General features: G+C 41.3%; 1 protein-coding gene across 1 annotated transcript in view; it reads left to right on the top strand.

Annotated features, from left to right (window-relative positions):
• Positions 1-23,158, top strand: part of DIAPH1 (diaphanous related formin 1) — a 93,178-nt gene that overhangs the window by 40,755 nt on the left and 29,265 nt on the right. The window contains 3 exon segments of the mRNA XM_032849948.1: positions 1-314; positions 1,177-1,291; positions 1,787-1,795. The exon segment at positions 1-314 is cut by the window's left edge and continues 10 nt beyond it. Of these exon segments, the coding sequence (XP_032705839.1) occupies positions 1-314; positions 1,177-1,291; positions 1,787-1,795 (438 nt within the window).

Genomic DNA, 23,158 nt, shown 5'->3' on the forward strand with positions numbered 1-23,158 from the left:
TGCCTGGGAGTACTGTCATCCCCCCACCCCCTCCTTTGCCTGGGAGTGCTTATATCCCTCCACCTCCTCCTCCCTTGCCTGGAGGAGCAGGAATGCCACCTCCCCCTCCTCCTCTTCCTGGTGGTCCTGGAATCCCTCCACCCCCTCCATTTCCTGGAGGTCCTGGAATTCCTCCACCTCCACCTGGAATGGGTATGCCTCCACCTCCCCCTTTTGGATTTGGAGTTCCTGCAGCCCCAGTTCTGCCATTTGGATTGACCCCAAAGAAGCTTTATAAGCCAGAGGTGCAACTCCGAAGGCCAAACTGGTCCAAGGTAAGAATTTCTGTCCATTTTTCCCTCAGTAGATCTTAAGAAACCAATTTAGTTTCCTACTTTGTATTTTGTGCCCAGGTGGGCTTCCGTTTCTTACGGTTGGCATCTTTCTATCTTCAGGTTCCACTCTTGCCTATGTTTATTCAGCACATACTAGGCATCTTCTGTGTGCCAGACATCACTTTGGAGAATTCTTTGAGCCTTTTACTCTGCTACAAAACCTAAACATATCCTTAAGTTAATGTTTTTGGCCTTTTCTTTGATGATATGAGTGCCATGGTTATCCGCAGTTTGATAATAGTCGTTTCACCAGGCTGTAAGCTGCTGATAAAGGTGCTGATCTGAGAGCTGTGGATTGATGGATATGCTCTGCTACCTCTTCCCCGTAAATGAGCTACAGAGGACATGTGTTCATGTCACAGTATTGTTTCCTCTCCGTGTTCGAGGCTCCTATGATTCTGCTTCAGCCTTCCGCTTCCAGAAACCAAGTAAAAGGAGCTTAGGGGTTTACTTATAAAATGAACAAGTATGTCATAGTTAGCCAAATCGATGGGGAGAATATAATGTAGAATATAATGTATAATATAATGGGAAGATGTGAAACACAGCCTCAGTACTTCTCAGTTTAGAGGATTTGAGGTTAGAAGGAGGATAAGCAGCATAAGTGAACCTAGCTCTTGTATGAACTGGAAGCACTATGTCCTTCCACGCGGAGCACAGCTCTTCTGTGTCTTCAGTTGGTCACTCTAGTAAGACATTGCTTAGAGCCACCACCCACCTCACCCACTTCTTGGTCAGTTTTCTAGGATGGAAAGTACAGGACTCTACTTAGTAACACTTAACACCCTCCCCATATCCACAGTTTGTTGCTGAGGACCTGTCCCAGGACTGCTTCTGGACAAAGGTGAAGGAGGACCGCTTTGAGAACAATGAACTTTTCGCCAAACTTACTCTGACCTTTTCTGCCCAGACCAAGAGTGAGTACCTTCCTCTTTCATGCACAGGTCCAGTATAGGACTTTGAGTATCCTTTAAGTCAGTCTCCCATTCCTTCCCTTCCCTGGGTGAGAATTGAAGAGAGGTGGTTTTTCCCATTCAGAAGAAATTAAGATATTTTTGTATTATGGGGACACTGGGGTTGGGAAAGAAAACTTGTGTTTTCGTATTTTTCTTCCCCAATGTTTTTCACATGTAAATATTTTTTATCAGTATAACATGTTGGGGATGTGAGATTAAGGTGACGTAAAGCTCATTATGGGCCCATTTTGATAATACTCTTGAACGGATTCTGGCACTATCTTTAAGGTACCATCCCAGGCCTACAAATGTAATTATTAAGGGTTGGGCCAGTCTTTAACAGGTTAGGTAATTGAGTGACTGTCTACAATAACAACCATGTGTGATTCTTTTTCTTTTCTTCCATTTCTTTTCAATATCTGATGCTTTCATCTTCCTGGCCCTTTGTTCTTCCAGCTTCAAAAGGTAAGAATACAGAAGAGCCTTTTAATTGGGTATCTTGAACATTAGAAACAAGATGTAACAGATGTAAAGGAATTTCTCTTTAGAAAACTGAGATGAGATAGGGGATTGATTTATCTTCTGTGTCTCTCTCTCTCTCTCTCTCTCTCTCTCTCTCTCTGTGTGTTTTTTTTTAAGAGTCCAGAAGGACTTGTAGCTGTGGTGTTTAACTGACAGCGTAGACAGTTGTTGTAAGTTTAAGTCGAAGCTGCCATGTAGTTGTTCTTTCTTCAGAAAGTGAGGGACTCCTTAAGTACTAATACCATCAACTTACATTACTGTTGTGTTTTATAGTCTTCCAAGTGCTTTAACACATACTATTTCTTGGACCTGCCCAGAAATCTTAAGAAATAAGCAGGTTGTATATTATCTCCATTCTGTAGCATGTTTGAAATGAATATAGGTTAACTTGTCCAAGATCAAAAGACCAGATCCAGTGATCTTGTCTTCTGGTCCATGGTTTTTTGCATAAATTCTCGCTTTTCTTTTTCACCTTCATATCTTCCCCTTTGTTCTAGAAGAGCTGATCTGTTTTGCCCTCTTCTTTCTTCACTTCCTAATTTTTGTGGTTTTGTGCTGCCTTGTGACAGGGCACTTGTAGTTATTTCCCCTGAGAGACTCAGTGTTTGAATTTAATGACAGTTATGGCCTAATAATTTTGTATTTCCATCTTACAGGTTTTTTGTTTCCTTAGAGGTATATTTTGACCCTAGTGATGAAAATTTAGTGCAACTTTTGAGCATTTCCCTCTCTTCTCTCTGCCACCCTCCCGCCCTCAGTAAATAAGCATTTAGTATTATTTTTTCCTTAAGTGAACTGATGGAACCAGGCTGCAGTTTGTTCTATTAAGGAGCCTAACACTGCTAGGTGCCCTTGGTGGCCCCTAGTTAGGTGTGTCTATCTGAGAGTATAAGATTGCTGGGCTCAGGTGTGACCTCTTGCCTTTCACTCAGGGCAAAGTGGCCTTGTACTGTAGAAAAACTGTCATCTCCTGAACTAAAGTGCAGCCAAGGTGTTGACTTCCAGCTGCTTAGTGAAAAATCTGGGGATAGTGACTACTTAGGCTATTCTAGTATATCAGCGAAGACTAGTTGGACAGAGAAACTCAAAATCAAATGATATCCTAATTTGTAAGTTCACAGAATCTACCCCTGCGTTGGCCTCTGGTATAAGTCCCTTTCTCACACCTGTGCTCTGAGCACCACTGCACCTGCACGCTAGCTGGGCCCCTTTCTTCCCACCTCGGCCACCCCCTTCTTCTGTACATTTGTATTACTAGTGATTATAGTGAGGTTTTCTGCACTTCCATGGTTTTCCTTGGCATTTTATTTTCACTGATAGTGTTTTAAAAATTGATAGTGTTTTAATTGATAGTGTTTTAAAAATACTCCAGCAACGGGCACCTGGGTGGCTCAGTTGGTTAAGCAACTGCCTTCGGCTCAGGTCATGATCCTAGAGTCCTGGGATTAAGTCCTGCATTGGGCTCCCAGCTCCACGGGGAGTCTGCTGCTCCCTCTGACCTTCTTTCTTTTCATGCTGTCTCTCACTGTCTCTCTCTCAAATAAATAAATAAAATCTTAAAAAAACAAACAAACCAGCAAGACCCTATCTTATCTTTTCTCATTTTCAGCCATGTAACCACATTTTTAAATGCTCCTTCAGCTTTCAGATTCTGCCCTAGACTACTTTCTTTTCATTGAAGATTTTAACTTTCTACCAGCCTTGGCTCTTTTTTCCCCCCAAAAATCATTCTTAGAAAATTCTGTATCTTAATCTGGAAAAAAAATGAATATGACTTGGTTGATTTAGTTTAATGGAGTATTGATTTTCAGGTAGTAGTAATCCACGCTACTAGATTGCTGCTCTTGTGATGAAGGAAATTCCTAGCTAGTCTTCAAATGTCCTTAGCTTCTTGGGCACCTGGATGGCTCAGTTGTTTAGGCGGCTGCCTTTGGCTCAGGTCATGATCCCGCAGTCCCAGCCAGGATCAAGTCCTGCATTCAGCTCTCGGCTCGGCAGGGTGTCTGCTTCTCCCTCTGACACCTACCCCCCATGCACTCTCTCTCTCATAAAATAAATAAAATCTTTTTTTTTTTTTTTTTAAGTTAAAAAATAAATATCTTTAGCTTAGTTAGCGCTTTCAGGTGTTAAATTGGCACTCTGTCTTAATTTCCTCGTTTTTCCATTAGGAGACACTAGGGGATATGTTCACAAAAATTAAATCATGAGCAGTTTTCCAGATATTCTAAATCTTAATGATGTAATTTTCCTGTCAGATACAATCTTGAGTGTTTACTGTTTACCTGAGTGACCCACAACACTCAGACACAACAGAACTTCCTGCTGCTCATCACCCTTGCTGTGTCTGTTATCATTCATTTCCCCCAAATAAGAAACACCTCCCCCTTTTAAAAATTATTTCTTCTTTGGATTTTTAATGTTGTCTGATTTATTTTTTCCTTCTCTGTTTACCTGCTCTCTTTTCCTTTGCATTAGTCTGTAAATCTGTGATGATGCAAGAGGTATTAGAGTGTTGGGGTGTGTTGAACATGTCTCTTGGGAACAAAATAGGTGCTTTAATACCATCTGCAGGGGCCTCAGCTAGCAGCCAGAAGTGCTGTAGGGACCCCATGCCATGTGTAACTCCCACTGTGATCGTGCCAATTTGCCTTTGCCTTTCCTGATACAATTTTGAACAACTTCTCTTGGTGCTCAGGCTGGCAAACTCAGTGTAGACTTCCCGATAGTCCCCTTGCTCACAACAACCCAGAAACACTTAGTAAAAAGGGCTTTGGTTTCTTAGTTAAAGTTTTTCTCAGCAAAGGAAAATCAAGCTTTAGCACCTTCAGAGGTGAGCGCTCAGAGGACCCACATCTCCTCAGTATGAAAGCAAGGTTTCTTTTGCTTCTGGTACTTTAAACATGTCCAGTATAAAATTTCAGATCTTTATCCTTAATCCTGTTTTTTTAAGTAGGTAGCCAGTTTCAGTTTCCACATCTCTTATAGTCTGAATATTGATGATATAGTTAAATGATAGATGAATACTCATTACCACTCCATAAATATTCTGTCCTTCAGATAAAGAATTAGAGACACAGCTTGAATAACTTTTCCTAGGCTATATCGTAAGTGCCAGAGACCAGATTCAGACTCCGGGGTGTGTGACTTCTGCTTCCCAGAAGCATATGTCCCTGTCCTAAGAACTTCTGGAAGTTTAGATCCAGACAAAAGATGAAAGAAGGGGATTTGCTGGCTTTTGCCACCACTTCATTATTCAGGCACTTCTCTTTAGTCCTTGAACTGGCAGGTGACTCTTAGTACAAAAAAGGAGCAACAGATTAGGGAAAGTAGGTGAAATGCTGGATATTTAGGGGTGAAGAAGAGGAAACATGTTCTGTTTCTAGTATATTCAACTGTAACAAAATGAATCCAATTGGAGAAATAAGGCCTGCTTATCTAGTCCAATGGAAGCCCTGCTTAAATGATTTTAGGCCATTGGTTACCAGACTTGATGAGGAAGTTATTTGTACATGAAGTTTTCATAATATTGCATTATTTCCTCTCTCACTTGATAAACACAGGTCACTGCTATTTGTTAGACATGGCTGTATCCCCCTTATATTTTACTGATAGCCAAAACTTCCTGTATACTCTAGGAATAGACATTAACAAGAACACCCGCTTCACTCTTTACATCTGCCTCCTGTGATCGGGGATCTCCAGTCACTGCGTCATTATGGTTCAGGAAGATGTGAGCCTTTGTATTCAGAGAAGAAACCAGAGAGGCGAGCCAGTCTTCTGTGTATACTATATTTTCTCTTAAACATTTTTTCAAACAAGATTAGTCTCTTGTTTTTGAACTCTTGACTTCCTATAAATCACAGATTTACTCAGTCAGTTTATTCTTTGTCAGGGAATATTATGAATTCAGAGCTGATAGGCAGTACGGTAAAACTTTGAGTTCTTTGCACTTTCTCACCATCCTTATGGCGATCAGCAAGGAGTGTTTTATCGTAGTCTCTTTGTTGACTCTCTCTTGAATTCCTTGGAAACGTGTTCAGTAGTTAAACTTTTTTTTTTTTTCCAACTTTTTCGGGGGAGCATTTTCATCACTGTGGTGACCGAGGTCATTATTTGTATGAATGAGATAACTAGTTTTTCATTCAGCTTTCTCTCTTTTACTCTCTTTTGTTGATGACATGATCCCATGAAAAATAGTATGTGTTGAAACTGGGAAGTTCTAACTGATGTCCTAAGTACAGTGGCAATTTCCTGTTTTGGTTTATTCCTTTCTTCCAAAAACCTTTGGAGCTCCTAAGATCCATAAGCTAGTTACCGTCAGTAGGTGTGCATTGGTCAATATGTAGTGTTAGACCCCCTCCCTGTTAAAGTATGAGGTGCATTGTGGGAACTTTGAGCATCAGAACAGTTCTCCAGGTGGTTTTCAGCAGTAATTTAGAAAGAACTCTGGTAAAAAGGAAGATCTTGACCGGGAGCTAAGAATTTTATAAACAATAACTGTATTCTAGTTAGGATTTGACTCTGTGTCAAACCCAGTGCAGACTTCCCGATGGCCTGCAAGAGCCCAGGGTTTGTGCTCTTGTCCCACAGTCATAACTGTTGGCAACAATAGTCTGTTGCTCTCCCAGAGCTTTGTTGGTTCAGTCTTCAAGAACAGCCTGTGATGGGGAAGCAATCCCTTTTCTCCCCCGAGATTGAAGGGTCTTTTTTCTTTTCCCTGTAATTGTGTTCTTTTATCTTTTCTTTTTTTTTTTTTTTTAAGATTTTATTTATTAATTTGACGGAGAAAGACACGGCGAGAGAGGGAACACAGCATGGGGAGTGGGAGAGGGAGAAGCAGGCTTCCTGCTGAGCAGGGAGCCCGATGTGGGACTCCATTCCAGGAGTCTGGGATCTTGACCTGAACCTAAGGCAGACGCCCAGGCACCCCATCCCTGTGATCCTGTTCTGTCCACTAGGTGGCACTCCTTCAGTTGGATCTTTATCAGGAAATGTCCAAGTGAATCTTTACAGTTTCTGCAACTTTAACCCCTTGAGACAAGATTTTGTTAGAGCTCAACATGCTCCACCTTATCAGTGAGTTTCTTTGCAGAAAGATGTCTGTTCTATCAGTTCCTTACTCCTCTCAAGTGTATAGAATAAGGACTCGTGCTATTTAAGTGAGTATTTATTGGGATTGTTGTCTTTTAATTACTAATATTCTTGGGTTCTGAGTAGGATCAGACTATTAGTGCAAAGTGTTTGGGAAGTTCCATTATATCAAATGGTACTTCCTTGTGATTTTAAAAAAATCTGGGGCATCTGGTTTCCTCAGTCATTTAAGCGTCCAACTCTTGATTTCAGCTCAGGTCATGATCTCAGGGTTATGAGATCAAGCCCCATGTCAGACTCTGTGCCAAGCGTAGAGCCTGCTTAAGATTCTTTCTCTGCCTCTCCCTTTGCCCCTCCCTCCCACCAATCTCCTGCTTGCACGAGTGTAGGTGTGCACTCTCTCTCTCTCTCTAAAAAAGAAAATAATAATAAAAGACCTAAATCTAGTTCTATCACCTAAGGTTATGATGAGCCCTGCACATTTGGATTGTCCTCTTTCATCATCAGGAGTATAAAAAAATAAACTACCCCCTCTTACATATCTCTTTCTACTCCCAACCTTTCCATCACTATTTACCTTGAATTTCATTGTATCTAATACTAGCTTGTTTATCTTGGTTTATATTACTTCCTATAGGGAGCCCCAGACTTCCAGGGCACCCTCACCTCCCATACTCGAATCCCAGGAAGGCTCTTTGTATCTCCTATTCAGTTTCCTCCTCTGATCCTCCCTGAGTACCTGAAACCCATTCTTTGTGCCCTCTGGAATTTGTGTTCCATTACTAGAAAAAGCTCCTCTGACATCAACTTCACCTTGGTGATCTAACAGAGACCTGGCTTTCCCTCAACACTGCTTTCCTTCTTGCCCCCGCATCTGGTGGGTTTTTCCTCCCATAAACCTCATCCCAGTGGACCTGGACCCAGAGATGGTGTAGATGTCCTCTTTGTTGTTTATTGCTACTTTAAGATCATGCCACCTTTTTCTTTGCCAGAACCCCATAATTTTTAATCTCATGACATCACCCAGTTCCTCTCTTAGCGCCGGTCATCTACGAACATCTCGAGTTACTCCTTATTTCTCAGCCGGATTGGCTGTTCCCGCTCTTGGCGGTACTCCCTGGCCACTTCCATCTTAGTTTTTAGCAATTATACACAAAAGGGTTGTGATCCTACCAATATGCTGGCTTCACAGTTCCTTGAAATGTTCTTTTCCAGTGATCTTGTCCTCTACCTTACCCTACCCATTCAGCTGCATTCTGTCTCCAATCTTAACTTCATGCCACCCGTGTTCTAGCTTTTTACATCTCTCTCTTTAGGACCGGGACTGCCACAGTCCTCCAGCCCCACTGGGACATCCAGTCCATTTGTCCTACCCCCTTTCACTGTGTTCCTGCTCCTTGATGACTTCACTCTCCTCCTCAGCTAAAATTTTGTGGCTAATCATTATAATAATGACTGTCTTTGATGTTTTCCCCTTCCATTACCTCTTTCTGATTTCATCATAGGTGATTGGCAAAACAAGTCTCTCTCTCTCCACCCTGCACAGGTAGTGCAAGTGAATGTGAGTGAAAAAAAACCAAACACCTGGTCCTCCTAGATAGACTTTCTCCCCTTGGCTTTCAGGAGAGCAGACGCTCTTACTCTCCTGCCTCCCTGACTGTTCATTCTTCTGGCTCCTGTCTGCTCAGTTTGCATTGTTGCATGCCCCCTTGGTCCTGCCAGGCAATCGAATATTAAATACTTCGAGTCTGTTCAACTTCCCATTCTCTTAAATGATTATTCCACTTTTTCTGTCTTCAGAGACCCAACACCCCCATTTTCATTCTCAGTTGAGCATGTTTTTCTTCCTACTTCATTGAGAAAACTGAAGCCATTGAAAGAGGCACTTTTTCTTCTGTGGACGTCCAACATTACTGTACCCATTCTCTGTCTTCCTCTCTGTTACCATGGTCCTGTCTAAAGCCAGTCCTGTACTTCATTTCAACAAATGCATAGAGTACACTAAAAATAAAAATTAAAAAATCTCCCTCTCCTTTCCTGGAGTGACCATGGTTAACATACCTTTCACCTGCATGTGTTACTCTAATAAAGGAACGAATGAAATCCTTTTCTTTTGTAGCTCAGGTGGGGGAAATATGGGAAATTTTCATAGAAGTTTGCCAGAAATTTAAGGGGCAGGGAAACTGAAGATAAAATTACATAAATATGAACATATATACATTTTTAATGTAATCTTGTGATCCCATGTGGTAGATACTGTTTTGCATTTTGCTTAATATGATTCAGTACCTCTTGATACCATTACACAGAGATGCACCTCATTATTTCTAATAGATAGTTTTATTCTTTTTTTTCTTCTTTTACGATTTATTTCAGAGAGAGAAAAAGTGAGCACAGTTGGGGTGCAGGGAAGGACAGAGGGAGATGGAGAGAGAATCTCAAGCAAACTCCCTGCCAACTGCAGAGCCCCATGTGGGGCTTGATCCCAGGACCCTGAGATCATGACCTAAGCTGAAATCAAGAATCACTTGGTTAACTGACTGAACCACTTGGATGGATAGTTGTATTTTGTGAAATGCAATATAAATTTGTACAGCTGATCCATTAGTGAAAAATGACCAGTTTTTATAAGTAGTACTGTAGGAAAAATCATATTTATCTGTGTGTTCTTGCATTTCTGCACAGTGAATTCTTAAAATTTTGGGGCACACACTGCTGGGTGTAGGATTGTACCAATTTACCCTTCCATCAAAAATAAGAAACTACTTACTGTAACATCTGATAAGGGAAACTGATACCTCATTTTAATCTGACCATTAACAAGATTGCACCAGAAATTTTCCTTCATACATTGACTCTTTGTTTCCTCATCTGTAAAATGAGACAGTTAAACCTAAAGATATTTCGTAGTTTGAAACTTCTGGTCTTGTGTTTTTTTCTTCTTTCTGCTTGCATAAGCTGTCTTTGGTGTTGCCTGCTCATCAACTGAAACTCCTTTGATTGTTTACTAAAAATGCTTGTAGTGTTTTCTTTGTTTTAATCTGCTTTTCATTCTTTTTTGCTGCACTGAAGTGGGGCATTAGAAATTGCTGCTTGTTAAAGAGCTACACTGTTGCAAAACTGTGAAACTTTTGCATGAAGGTTGCTGGTTTAGTTTCCACAGAAGACTTACTGGTGGAGATTTAGGGAGGGTGTCATCAGATAAAGATGATTAAACTTTAATTCTTTCTAAACTGTAGGAATTGGATACATCTGCAGTGTGCAGTGTGCACTTTCTCCTTTTCACCACCAGATGGCACATGGATCGCTTCTGTTTTGGATGTGTCATTGTTACGTCTGGGAGTGATGCAATCACGTTAGAGAGAGCTGACCTCTGTTGGTTTCAAATACCAACTGCGTGGTATGCTGCCCTCTATCCGTCAGGAAATTCATTTGGAGGACTGATCAGTAAATTACAACAGAAAGCTGTTAACTTGCCGTTTTACAAAAGGGTCCTCCCCCCTTGCAGCTGCTGTCTTTTATAGGAGCAACGTTGTATTTTTTGGAGGGCACAGAGGCTGGAGAATATTTTCGGTTTTGTTCCAATCTGGTAACTTCGGGAAACCATAGCCTTCCTTTTAAAGTGCTAAAAGAGAAAATTGTTTTTTACCAGCTTGGTAGTTAGTTATGTACATATTTGTGACCCCATGATATACATATTCCTAATCCCATCTCTGTCTACCCTGAATAGTTACTTGAAGCACATAATACAACTCGCTGCTGGTTATATATTCGTAAGTTCCCAGAGACCATATGCTGTATTTGTTTCCTTGACGGAATTCCTTGGCCGACTTTGGGGAGAGTTTGCTGGTGCAGAAAGGTTTTTACTGTCAACCCCTTTGTTAACTCCTAATTATCCCAAGATAAACCCAGTTTTAGAGCCTCTTTCTAGCTATTCGAACTTCAGTGTGTGCCTCTAGTACTCCTCTTGACACGCATAGACTGAAGCTGTATCTTTTAAACCCATAGCATTATCCAGCATTATCTGCAGATTTCAGATTTGATATTTGATAAAGTGTCTTTTTAAATGGTCTGAGGCTACAACCAAACAGGAAGGGTATCAGTATTGTGTAAACTTCTGTCATCTTGAAGTCAGTCCCTATACTTACGTGTCTGTTTCTGTCAGTAATTCCCAACTTCAGTGTGTGTGTAAGGATTACATAAGGAGCTTGTTTGTTAAAGATTATGAATTTTTGGGCTGTTCCTCCAGAGTCAAAGTTGCAGGGACTGTAGGAAGAGAAGTTTCTAATAAACACCTCAAGTAAGTTTGTGGTGGTAGTTGCAGTAACTTGGCTAGATCCACGGCTTACGTTTTTATTTAGTTTCCATTTTCCAGAAAAAGCTGCTCTGCTTTTTCTCATGATAATGTTTTGATGTCTTTCTGAGAATTGGGTAAGTATTACCCTTGTTTTTATGGAGATCCTACAGATCAGTTAGTGGGCAAGCTGACATTTTCTGTGGACTGCTAACATTTTGGAGGCTCTACTTCAGGGACACTTGTTTTTACAAAATTTTTCTCTTGCCATCTTTTCGGCCAGATCTCTCATTAGGCATCTTTGAAGGATGTTTTGAAGAGGTTCTCTGAGTCTGTGAAGTAGCTAGGAACCACTGAGAGACTGGGGAGGCTGGAGGGCAGATGATGGGAGATCTCTTAGGTTGTATAACAAAGGTGTGTCAGCTCAGGATGTCCAGACCAGGATGAAGGGGCTGCAGCTATGCAGATATAACTCTTGTTCTTATTCAGTTAGTCCCTCACCATGCAGAGTAGGGATCGGAGATGTATGGAGGAGGAGAAGTGGGATCTAGGAAATGGAAAGAGCAGAGTTGGGCTTTGGGATAAGCAGGAGAGTGAGTGACCCAGTGTTCTCAGGCTGCTACTTGGTGGAGCCCAAAGCAGCAGCCTCAAGGGAACAGCACTGTTCTCAGCATCCCTTACATGCTTCAGGAATTGTTGGATATGAACTTACTTTTCTGCAATATGGGATTCATCTCCCTGCAAACATGAGGTTAGAGACAGACCAGTTTTCAAGAGGTACTCAGCATATCTCCACCAATGGGTAATTCCTCTGAGGCTTTTTTGTTTCGGTTATTTGTTTTTCTGCATAGGTAATCTAGGTAGTTGAGAAGTCAAGATAAAGTATAAAGAACTCTCATTGCCACCCTAGTGTTAACCCATCTCAGCCCTCCCCTCCCTACCCTTAGAGGTCATTGTTTTTGTTATTTTCTTGATTATGCTTTTAACGGTTTTTTAAAAATTGTAAACAAATACTGATCAAGATTCTTATCCTCCTTCCCTTTACCAAAAGGTAACTACTATCTGTATTTTTCTGTACCATCTATATCCTGGGGATTTTTCATATCAGTACATAGAGATCTTCCTTATTTAAAAAAAATCATAAATTTTCAATAAGCATGCATAGCTTTTCTAATGAAACTAGGATAAAACCAAAAATATGGTAATGGAACAATTTGTCCCTTTTTTGAAATGCTAGCTGTAGCAACTTAGCATGCCTGTGTTTCCTGTTGTTCTCACTGCAAACTCTGTTATGGAATAAATGATTGAACACAACAACTCTAAATGTATGGCAGTTCCTACTGGATGGAGCCTTCCAGCCATTGTGGTGTGGAGAAGAGACACTTGAAAAGTTCTGCCCTCGGCCCTTCCGGGCACCTGGCCTCCCTCTGGAGCATTATATTCCTGAGCAGGAGCAGAGGTTTATCTCACTAGCATAGGGATCCTACTCCATAGAGGGTTATGGTCTTCAAAGGAGAGGGTTGACCTACTTCATTCTTTTCTTGCTTCCTTCTCAGTTTTTGTTCTGGAGATAATCACTCTGGAACTTAGTACACTGTAATTGTTGTGTTTATAATTCTGGCACCTCGACTTCACAGCATTTTGAAGTGTACTTCAAATGCTGAGGATTGAGTGTTAGGCAGGAAAAGCAGGATACTATTATGTACAACCCTCATTGTAACTGTTTTACAGAAAAAGTGCAGAAGTAAAAGATTGGAAGGGAATATATCAGAATACTCTTAACAGAGTTTGTTAGGGTGCTTGATTTCTTTTCCTTCAGTTTCTCTATAATGTTGCCATCTTAATTTTTTTTTTTTTTAAGATTTTTATTTATTTATTTGACACAGAGAGCGAGAGAGCCAGAGAGCACAAGTGAGGGGAATGGCAGAAGGAGAGGGAGAGGCGGACTCCCCACTGATCAGGGCGCCTTACCTGGGGCTCAATCCCAGAACCCTGGGATCGTGACCTGAGCTGAAGGCAGACATCATCTTATTCTTTTAATGGGAAGAACAAAAGGGTTAAGAAGAAAGTTTGCCAGTGGCCAAGATGCTTTAAAAGGACCTAAGAAATGAATATTTACAAAGCAGAATGCTAATATCCAGTTCTACAAAGCAGGTGACAGTCTCTGTACTTGACTTCTCGTGATGATTCTAGCCTGCCTGTCCTTGAAAATTCAGATTCCAATTTAAAAAGCTATTTGTTCTTCTCTCTGCATCCTTGAATAAGGGAACCCCAGTTACATGAGAGAAGGGCTTTGGTAACCCCACATATGATGCAGGATGGAATGGAATCTTTTGCTCCTTCCTGATCTAAGAACTCTGTTCTTAGAGTCTGTAATTGTTCCTTTCATTATCTGTTAGATTAGAATATAAGATTGTGTGTGTGTATGTGTGTGTGTGTGTGTGTGTGTGTGTGTGTGTGTGTGTTTAAATTTCCTCTTGGAAAGAAAAACTGCTGAAATCCTTGAAGGAAGACTGACCCCCTTTCCTCTTCTGCTTGCATTCCTATTCTGCTTGCATTTTTCTTTTCAGCCACGGGGTGTGCGCAGTTGAGCTGTTTTGGCTCAGATTCCAGATTGTGAGGTCAGAGACTAGGGATTGGCGGAGAGTATCAGGTGACTTTCAGTTAACAGTGATGACGTCTTGCCCTCCCCCCCCACCCTATCCCCACCCTTTCCTGGCTTCCACCTTTGGAACAAAGAAGGGAAAAAAACAGCATGACGGAGAAAACCAGCTGCTGCCATTGCAGACTCAGGCTGGGGGCTGGGTATTTATTCCATCTATTCTCTTTGTTAGGCTCTTACCATGTTACTTCCCCTCCCAGAACCCTGGCTAAATTGGAGGGTGTTTCTAGGATCCTTTGTTACTGAAAATAGCTTAAGAAATGTGCAGTTTACTCAGGATTTAGGTGAGACCCAGCAAAGATTAAAACTGCTCCAAGTCCCTAGAAAAAGATGAAGGCATTTCTCTTTCTCAGTCTGATTTAAGAATACATATTTGATGTCAGATGCTCTCAGTGGTAGGAGGTCATAATCTGTTCTTTTCAGTCATTGGAACAGTGCTGCCTAATAGGTGGTATCTTCGTTTTATAACTGAGAAATTGAAAGTATGGAATTAATTGTACTTTGTTTATTAAGATCGCATAGCAAGTAAATACCATGCTAGAATTTAATCCCAGATCTGTTAGGTTCAGAATCTAGCATTTAGGGGAAGGGAGTGGCACGAAGGCAGGCATTTCAGAGGGGCCTGCTTCTTGGAGCTGTTGCAGTACGGGGCCAGCACTCTCTGCATTTCCCCAGTGACCAGCCCTAAATTCTTTAACAAATAAATTTCCAGAGGAAAAATGAGATGAGGAACATACAGGTTAAAAGAGAATTTTAAAATGTCGGCCAGTTGTAATGTGTGGATCTTAGTTAATATCTTTAAAGAAAAGCAAAAATTTTATACCAAGTGCCACCTTTGGATGCCTTTTCTCCAAGTGCCACCTTTGGATGCCTTTTCTCTTTTCTCCTGTCCTCTGGTTTTATTGTTCCCTGTCTGTCCTTCCAGTCCACCTTCACCCACATCCCTGAGGCTGATCTCCTCCTGAGCACTCCTGTACTGAGTCACCTTCCTGGGTGTGCTGGGAAAGTGTCTGTGAGAAACTCACTGACTTCTTGTCTGAGTGATCAAATGTTTTTGGGAAGTGCCCAGATTTCTAATACTGCTTTTCTGCCACCCTTTCAGACTCCATTTGCTCCCTTCTTCCTAACTCTTAGCACTTGGTTTTTGTGCTTTGGAATTCAGTCCATCTTTGTTCTTGTCCTTCAGGTTTATCCGTCTCTACCAGTTTGTTTCATCTCCTTGCACATCTATGGTGGCCTAGTTCTGGGGCCTTAGCAGATGGGTATTTGGTTTGGTCAGCAGGTCAGTGATAGGAATCTGGTTTTCCCTACTATGGTGTATACCTACACATGGCTCCAAGGTGATGAATTTTTTCCTCATGTATGTTATAGCTGTGGAGAATATAAAGTAGAAATCCTCCACTAAGGCAGTTTCTTAAATTAGCACTTGGTAGGGCCCTCTTGCTTTGGCCTTTCCTCAGGATCCAAGAGCTCATGTAGAGTTTAATGGACATGGCTTGGTGTCCTCCAAGTCCTTGGGAGGACTTGGTGACTTGGGAGGACTTGGTGATGCCCTAGCTATGTTACCTTCACAGGTTTGTTGTTTTCTCCTGGGGGTCTTACTGATAAGTGTTCAAATCTTTTTTAGATAAGCTAGGCAGATCTAAGACTCTTCCCCAAAAGCCATGTTTTATCAGAGGGAACTCTACTGGTACAGAGTCCACTTTTTTTTTTTAAATTTCCTATTATGGTTCTGTGCTCACATAAATTGTATGCCCTGCCTTTGTCTCTCTTCACGGATGCTGGATAAGCTTGGGCTTTCGTGAGTCAGTGGAAGGTGCCCATGATTTGGATCCACAGATGTCTCATCATGTTTCCACTTTCTTCACTTTTCTCAAGTGTTCTTTCTTAGTCAGAAAGTACTCTTTTATTCAAGGGAAGGATAGCATGAGATTATGGAGGGTGTTCCTTGTAGCATAGGGACAAATGCCTCAGGCTTCATCTCAGGCTGAGCAAGGAGTATGTGGGCCTGAGTCAGTGAGAATGAAGGTTAGGTGGAGTGGAGTATAACGCAGTAGAACTCAGGCGAAATCTTTCAGCCCTACAGAATCTTAAAGTCCTGCAGGCTTTAGAAGTTAGTCTGTGTCCTCAACAGTATTTTCCCAAAGTTCTTTTTCCTAGCTCACTTATTCACTCCCACCTGCAGTTCTTAAGAACCTAGTTTCCAGGATGTTGGGCAACTCCCTTCTTCTCCATTTCCTGTTTGTGGTCTTCATTGAGAGAATCCTGCGACAGGAATTCCTGGGGAAGTGATGGCTGCAGCTGCGGGACTCCGGGGGCCATTAGCTCATTACTGCAGTTGGGGAATACTCTGCTACATAGTGGGACCTCCCTTCCGTTCTGGGGGTCCGGAACTCAGTGGTCACGGGGACTTGGGCCGCTGACATTGTGCCTTGACTCTTTTATCTTCAGAGACTAGAAATTATCTTCCCTTCTTGTGCCTCAATCTGCTTAAATTTTAGAACTCAACATAATCAAGATTCAAGACAAAATTAGCTTGGACTCTGTAGGATGGATTCTTTAAACATATGCAAAATAGTCAAAAAAGAAAAATAGGGTCCTTCTGTTGGACAGCAGGGGGTGCCCTTTCCCTTTGCTTTATTGCCTGGCACTCCCTACCGCATTCAGCCATTTTAGACAAATTGTTTTCGCTCTTAGCTAACTCCATTTTGTGTTTGTGACGCAGGAAAAAAAGAATTGGGCAAGGGAGGAGCCCGACTGGGGGAGGAGTGAGACAGGCCGAGGCGCAATCAGCAGACTCCGTTACTCAGCCCTTGTTCATCAGGGACTTACCTTGCTGCAGGCTGCCTGCATTCTGAGACAGATCCAGCAGGTCCCCGCCCTCTGAGCCAAGAACAGAGGGGTGCTGGCTACTGGACACCTAACTGTGACAGAGTGTGCTGGCTTTTGAGACAAAAGGCATTGCATCCCTTCTCCCTCTTCAAGAATCTAAACCTGAGTTTAGGTGTTTTTTTTTCTTACCGAGATGTTGAAGGTGGTTTTCTCAATTATAGATCAGCTCAGAGGAATAGGAACCCTTTTCACTCAGTTGTCTTGAGAAGAATCTGATGCCCTAATGATCCCAGGGAAGCAGTCTGACTTAAAAACACACACAAAACATTCATTTTTGAAAAAGTAAAGAACAAAACACACATGCATATGTAATACATAAATGCATACACACATATGTATGTGAAGAGAAGGTTATGAAAACTGTCTCCATCACCCAATTTGTTTTATCTTATTATTTTTTTAAAGATTTAATTTATTTGAGAGAGAGCATGTACAAGTAGGGGAAGCAGTAGAGGGATAGGGAGAAGCTGACTCCCTGCTCAGTGGGGAGCCCGACTTGGGGTTTAATCCAGGACCCTGAGTTCGTGACCTGAGCTGAAGTCATGCCTTAACCCTGTGAGCCACCCAGGTGCCCCATAACCCAGTTTAAAAACTCAGGGCTTATCTTGTTTATCAACGTCAACCTTCTTTTTGCCATACCAGTTATTTATGCCATACCAGTTATTTAAACTGTATCCTGATTAGTTACATCATTAGGCCTTAAGTAAGTAGTTCAGAATGTATATCAAAAAAATGAGGACTTTAAAAAAAAAGAACTGTATTATCTTTATCACATCTAAAAAGTACTTAACATCATCAGATATCCACTCATTGTTTCTCAAATTATCTTACAGGTTTTTTTTTTTTTTTTAAGATTTTTATATATTTATTTATTTGACAGACAGAGATCACAAGTAGGCAGAGAGGCAGGCAGAGAGAGGGAGGGAAGCAGGCTCCCCGCCGAGCAGAGAGCCTGATTCGGGGCTCGATCCCAGGACCCTGAGACCATGACCTGAGCTGAAGGCAGAGGTTTAACGCACTGAGCCACCCAGGCGCCCATAGGGTCTTTTTTTTTTTTTTTTAATAGTTTGTTAATATGAATCAGAGCCAGATAAAGTCCATGAATTACAATTGATTGATGTCTCGGTAGTTTCCCTCTTCAGCTTGTACTGGCTCTTAATTTTTTATCTTGCGATTTGTTTCTAGACCTGATTTCTTAGGAAAGAGGGAGGATCCCTCAGGTTGGGACTGGGAAAGTACAGAGCCAGAATTCTTTTCACAGAGCACAGCTTCCCATCTTCAGGACATCCTCCAGAAGTGATGGGAGAAGTGAAGGAGGGATGCCCTGCAGCCTTCAGAGAAAGGGCTGGAATATCTTACTAGGGGAGTGGTTTATTTCTTCTGATGTGATAGCTTGTTACCCAAAGTCTTAAGAAGAAAAGTTTCAGACTGCTCTCAACAGAGTGGACCATGCTCTTTCCTACGAATTAAAGGAGCACTTTTAAGCTTTGGTATATGGGATTTATCTGCTGTGTGATAGCTTATGTCCCTAGGGTGATTTCAGATGCTCAGCTTTATCTTCCAGTCACCTTGCTTTTTTTTTCAGTGGCAGCCTTTCTCCCTGACCAGACCTAATGAGTTAGCAGTACTTTACTTCAGAGACGGTCTCACAGAAAGAGAAGTCCTGTGGTGTGTTGGGGACAGGGACATGTGAAAATTCTTTCATGGCTTCAGCACTGTCACCTCCCTGCTCTGCCCCATGACCTTTTTGAAGATTGTCTTTTTTTTTTTTTAAAGATATTTTATTTTATTTATTTATTTATTTGACAGGCAGAGATCACAGGTAGGCAGAGAGGCAGCCAGAGAGAGAGGAAGGGAAGCAGGTTCCCTGCTGAACAGAGAGCCCGATGCGGGGCTCGATCCCACGACCCTGAGATCATGACCTGAGCCGAAGGCAGAGGCTTAAACCACTGAGCCACCCAGGTGCCCCTTGAAGATTGTCTTTGTGATTTGGATGAGGAGGTGAAAGCTTTTGCTTGATGCTCTTTCTCTCCTTTCTGAAATAGGGCAGTGCCTGACTGACAGCAGCTGGAGCAGGCAGTCTGTTTCCTTGCTTTGGGGGAGAGCATAGGTTACAGAAGGGAAGTTACAGGGTCTGACTTGGTGAGGCTGGCATGGCACTCGGCAGGTTTGGTCCATAGAGACTAGGTTGGCCATGTGCCTAGTTTGGAAGCTGTAGTTCCCATTAGCACAAGTGCCTAGAATCTGCAAAAGAGGTCAGGGTTGCTGCAGCTGGAGTCTTGGATGCTGGCGCTGACATGCTCTTTTCCTTAAGAGTCAGCTGAGTGATAGGGGTTTCTTTTTGCTCTTGTCAGCAGAGAGGCACAGTCATTTGCTAATAAAATTCTCTTTCCCTGGGGCGCCTGGGTGGCTCAGTTGCTTAAGCAGCTGCTTTTTGCTCAGGTCATGATCAGGGTCCTGAGATTGAACCCCACATCGGGCTCCTTGCTGGGCAGGGAGCCTGTTTCTCCCTCTCCCTCTGCCTGCCTGCCTGCCTGCCTGCTGTTCCCCCTGCTTGTGCTCTCTCTCTCTCTCTCTTTCTCTGTGTCAAAAAAATATAGCCTTAAAAAAGAAAAAGATTCTCCTTCGTTCTCTTAAGGAGTGCTGTATGTACTCGATGTTTATGTCATGAATGAATTTCATACAATTCTACAAACTGAAATTACTCAGCTCTTGATGTCATTTTTAGTGTGAGACATGGTATGAGGCCTTTGTTCTGGGCTTCTTGTCCTTGGTCTGGCAAAATGAGGGGTGGAGCCCACGCATTGGTAAGTTTACATGTTGAATGCTATAATATTTTTATACTGAATCAATACACCATTCCAGCAACAGGGCTGGGAAGGCTGTTAATGGGAGTATCCTATCAATTCTACATTATGATTTTTTTATCTTCATTTTTAACTTTTTCTTAAGTAATCTCTATGACCAGCATGACACTCAAGCTCATGAGCCCAAGATCAAGAGTTGTACGCTCTACTGACCGAGCCAGCCAGGCGCCCCTTGACTTTTTATCTTTACTGCTGGTTGTCCGTGAGTCTCCCTCAACCTACCTACCCAGTGTCAAAGCTGAACTAGGTTCATCTCTCTAAGGATATGAAAATATTATAGGTGGCATCCAGACTCATTCCTGTCTTACCTGTCTCACAGTTTGCTGGTGGGTAACAATATTAAAAATGTACATGCTGGATAACGGGACGACATTAACACAGCATATACCATTTTAGTTTTGTCCGTGCTGCTTGTAGTCTGCCTGTACCGTATATGTAGCATTTATGTTCTTGTCATCAGAGGGTGTATGTATATCACTTCTCTTATTTTATTTAAAGTATACAAAGCAGATGTGTATGGGTTAGTGAATTGTCACAAAATTCCACATGAAGTTTATATCCATGTAGTGAACACTCAGATCAAGAAAAGAGAACATTACTAAGACCTGGAAATTCCTTGTAACCCCTTCAGGTTTTAGCTGATTGCTTACTCCTTTCACCCTGGCCCAGAGTAACCACTATTCTGACTTCTCGAACCACTTCTCTTATCTGGCTCCTTCTTCCGCAGTATATTTACAGTACCTTCAGACCCGCTCACTCATACCACTTTGCAACTCACATCTGCTAATGAAGAGGTCATACCTGTTTATGTCAAGCCTTTTTGCCTCTGTTTATAAGTCTAAAATCCATCAATTGCTTTCTACCTTCAGCCCCACCGTAACTGGGCCATGCCTTCATTTCTTATCTGAAATACTAAACCCTCCTCTTTTTAAAAGTTTTTATCTATCTCATTGACAGTCATTTTGTGTTGTATAGTAATACTTGAAATAATATGGCCTCTTTTTGGCCTCTTTTTCTTGATTTATAAATGGAAGACTTTATCTTTTTCCTCTCCAAATTGTCATTATCTGCTTTTTAGGTATTTTAATGTTTATACTTCTTATTGTTAAATAAAGACAAATATGGAAAGCTACATAAAATCAATATACAACTTAAGGAATTTAATTATAAAATGAATGCCTTTGTAAATGCCACATGTCTGGAGATACACACTTCTCAAGGTGATCCTAGGAACCTCCATGGGAAAGAAAAGTGCTTCTTTCCCACTAAGAGAAACAATTATCCTGACTGGTATGGTAATCACTTTTTTGTAATCATATAAGTTTATATTTCTGAACACTATAGTTAAGTTTTGCCTGTGTTTTTAAATGTCTTTGTCTCTCTTTATCTCTACCTTTCTCCCTTTTTTTCTTTATTTTTCATTTGTTATAAGTTCATTTATTTTAAGAACTGCATTATTTGTCCTGTGGAATTTCTCATAATACAGGTTTTTGTGATTTTATTACCATAGTGTAGTTCCTGTGTTTCTGTCCCCTGTATTTGCTGTAAATGGATAAAATTGATCTAGAAGCTTAATCAGAATCAGGCTCTATTTGTGTCTTGCCAAGACTTCTTCATAATGTTAGGTTCCTCTTCAGACAACATAAAATGTCCGGCCATCCCTTCTGTGATGTTAGCAGCCATCAGTTCTTAGCTCAGGAGGGTTGCAAAATGGACATAGTTCAAATAAAAGGAATAGCTTATATATTCTAGATACTAATCCTTTATTACTTAGGTTTATCACAAACATCTCTGACTCTGTGGCCTGTCTTTCCACTTTCTTCAGTGTCTTGTTGACTAGTTCTTTATGTAAAGTGCTTAGATTTATCAGGCTTTTTCTTTATGGCTAATGCATATTGTGTCTTGTGTAAGAAATCCTTTAGTCATTGTAGTTTTGCCTTTCACATTGAGCTTTTTAATTGATTTGTAATTGATTTATTTGCCTATGGATGCAACTTAGTTTTTTCATGTGACAATTCCAGTCCTATCTTTTGTGAATTCTGTCCTTTTCCCAGTCGTCTGACATGGCCAGTCTGTTCCCTCAAGCGCTCTTCTATGCATGGGTCTGTCTTCTGGACTCTGCTCTTTGCTGTTGATCATTTTGTCTATCCAGGTGCCAATACCACATGATTTTGGTTTTCAATTTTATGATACGTTAATACCACCTATCTTTTGTTGCTTTTTAAAGAATGTCCTACCTTTGGAGTGCCTGGGTGGCTCAGTGGGTTAAAGCCTCTGCCTTCGGCTCAGGTCATGATCCCAGGGTCCTGGGATCGAGCCCTGCATCGGGCTCTCTTCTCAGTGGAGAGCCTGCTTCCCTTCCTCTCTCTCTGCCTGCCTCTCTGCCTACTTGTGATCTGCCAAATAAACAAAACAAAACAAAAAGAATGTCCTACCTTTGACACCTAGTATTTCCATATATATTTTAGAAACCACTTAGCAACTTAAAAAGAGAAACCTGTTAGGATTCTTATTCTACTGACTCTATAAATCAGTCTGGGAAGAATTCACATCTTAACTTTATTGTCCTTTAATCTACATATCTATAAATCTACAAAACACTCACTTGTTTTTAATGTTTTTCATTAGTGTCATATAGTTTGTCCATAGAGGTCTTGTACAGCTTAAATTTATTCCTAGATATTTCATATTTTTATATTTTTAATTTCATTTTTGCTTGCTCATAGTTTATAGGGTCTTTTGGATTTTTTTATGTTGACAGTTATCTCCAAATAAGTGTGTTATATTCAGTATCTTGAATAAATTGCTCTATTTTGATACTTAAAAAAAGAAAAACAAATGAGAGTGTTCTTTCTAATCCTTAGAATTCTTGTTTCCTTTTCTTTCGATATTAATACACTGGTTCAGAAACCCAGCCAGTGTTGTTGAATGAAGCGATGATAATGAATATTCTTGTGCCCCCGCCCCCTGCTTCTGTCATCACATCTCTTCTCTAACTTGACCTTCCTCCCTCCCTCTTATAACGATCCTTATAATTACATTGGGTCCATCCAGATAATCCTGAATAATACTCTTCTCTCAGTATCCTTACCTTTATGGTACCTGCATTGTACCTTTTGTATGCAAGGTGGTTTTTCATAGATTCTAGGAATTAGGTTGTGGATTTCTTTGAGAAGCCATTCTACTGTCTACAACAGTGAGTTTTCGGGATTTTTAAAATTTTGTATTCATTTCTAGCTAATGGCATTTCAGTCAATGCTCTTGTAATTTCGGTCTTTAAAAATTTGTAGAGGGGCACCAGGGTGGCTCAGTCAGTTAAGTGTCTGCCTTCGGCTCAGGTCATGATCCCGGAGTCCTGGGATTGGAGCATCATCATCAGGCTCCCTGCTCAGCGGGGAGCCTGCTTCTCCCTCTCCCTCTGCTATTTCCCCAGCTTGTGCTTTCTTGCTCTCTCACTCTCCTTCTCAAATAAATAATAAATAAATTTTTTTTAAAAAGGA

The sequence above is a fragment of the Lontra canadensis genome, unplaced genomic scaffold (genome assembly GCF_010015895.1).
Source record: "Lontra canadensis isolate GAN:19392208 unplaced genomic scaffold, GSC_riverotter_1.0 scaffold270, whole genome shotgun sequence".
In the NCBI taxonomy this organism is placed as follows: domain Eukaryota; kingdom Metazoa; phylum Chordata; class Mammalia; order Carnivora; family Mustelidae; genus Lontra; species Lontra canadensis.